This window comes from Fulmarus glacialis, unplaced genomic scaffold, assembly GCF_000690835.1.
Source record: "Fulmarus glacialis isolate BGI_N327 unplaced genomic scaffold, ASM69083v1 scaffold29424, whole genome shotgun sequence".
Lineage (NCBI taxonomy): Eukaryota > Metazoa > Chordata > Aves > Procellariiformes > Procellariidae > Fulmarus > Fulmarus glacialis.
In genome coordinates, this window is record NW_009207842.1 from 1 (window position 1) to 1126 (window position 1126).

The following is a 1126-nucleotide window of genomic DNA, read 5'->3' on the forward strand; positions in this document are numbered from 1 at the left end:
GGTCCACCATGGCAACTGCATCCTCCCGAGGGGAAGAGGTCACCAGTCCCCCCGCAGTAGTGCTTGACTTTGGAAAGGGGATGGCAGGAGGAAACCGAGGAGCCCGGGCAGAAGAAATTGAAGAAGTATCTAAAAGGGCAGCCAGGTCCTGGCATGGAGGTGGCTGGAAGTCTCTTATCCAAGACTCATGGAAAAAAAAGCCACTCAGAAATCCTTAAAAGAGCTGTTACTGCAGAAAGTGGCTGTTAAGCATTAAGACGATAAGCCTCTAAAAGAGGAGGACGCAACCGGAAAGCAAACTGGCACAAATGAGGCGTGAAACCATGATGAAATGGATACCTTGGGGAGTGAGGGCAGAGAAGATGGGATGGGATTTCCATCAGAGGTGAATGTGCCCATTCATTTTAACTGCAAAAAAGAAAGAAAGAGCAAAACACAGAGTGCAAATCCCATCTCTCCCGGAGGGAGAGAGGAAAGTGCCCCGGCCCCGTGCTGCCCCGAGCCCCACTTGGCACCAGGATGCTCAGTGGCTCCGGGCAAGCTGCCCGGAGAGGGACCCAAACAAAGAGCTGCTGGATCAGCTCACTGCACCCCACCCGGCGGGGGGATTAGCCCTCTCTTGCAGCTAATCCTTGCCGTCCAACAGGCCTGGGCACCCTGGGAAGGTAACTGAGATGCTGCCAGGTCCCTCCTGCCAGCCCTGCTAGGTATAAGAGCCCAGCAGGCCGGCTGCAGGCAGGGCAGCCATGTTGGGGGGACAGGTCCTGCTGCTGCTTACGGGACTTGCAGGCGCTGCAGGGCAGGGGCAGGAGTGGGACCTGGGTGGGAGGGATGCCTCGGTCATCACCGTGTCCAACGGGGGACCGTGGGGAGACTGGGCCTGGCCGGAGATGTGCCCCAAGGGCTCCTACGCCAGCGGCGTCAGCTTCAAGGTGCAGCTTCTGCACTGGTGCCCACGGCTGGTCTGGGGACCCCGCTCCTGTGGGGAGTTAACCCTCCATTCCCTCACAGGTAGAGGTGCCCCAGGGGGTGATGGAGGATGACACGGCACTCAACGGGATTCGGCTGCACTGCTCCCGCGGCGGGGATCCCAGTGGTGGCTACACAGCTGAGTCCCAGAGCGGCA

The 1126-nt window shown here is 59.2% G+C and overlaps 1 protein-coding gene across 1 annotated transcript in view; it reads left to right on the plus strand.

Moving 5' to 3' along the window:
• Positions 1–789: 789 nt before the first annotated feature.
• Positions 790–1126, plus strand: part of LOC104075703 (vitelline membrane outer layer protein 1 homolog) — a gene marked incomplete at both ends in the record, with an annotated part of 661 nt that continues 324 nt past the window's right edge. Inside the window, 2 exons of the mRNA XM_009576287.1 lie at positions 790–932; positions 1012–1112. Of these exons, the coding sequence (XP_009574582.1) occupies positions 790–932; positions 1012–1112 (244 nt within the window). The remainder of the gene's footprint in view (positions 933–1011; positions 1113–1126) is intronic.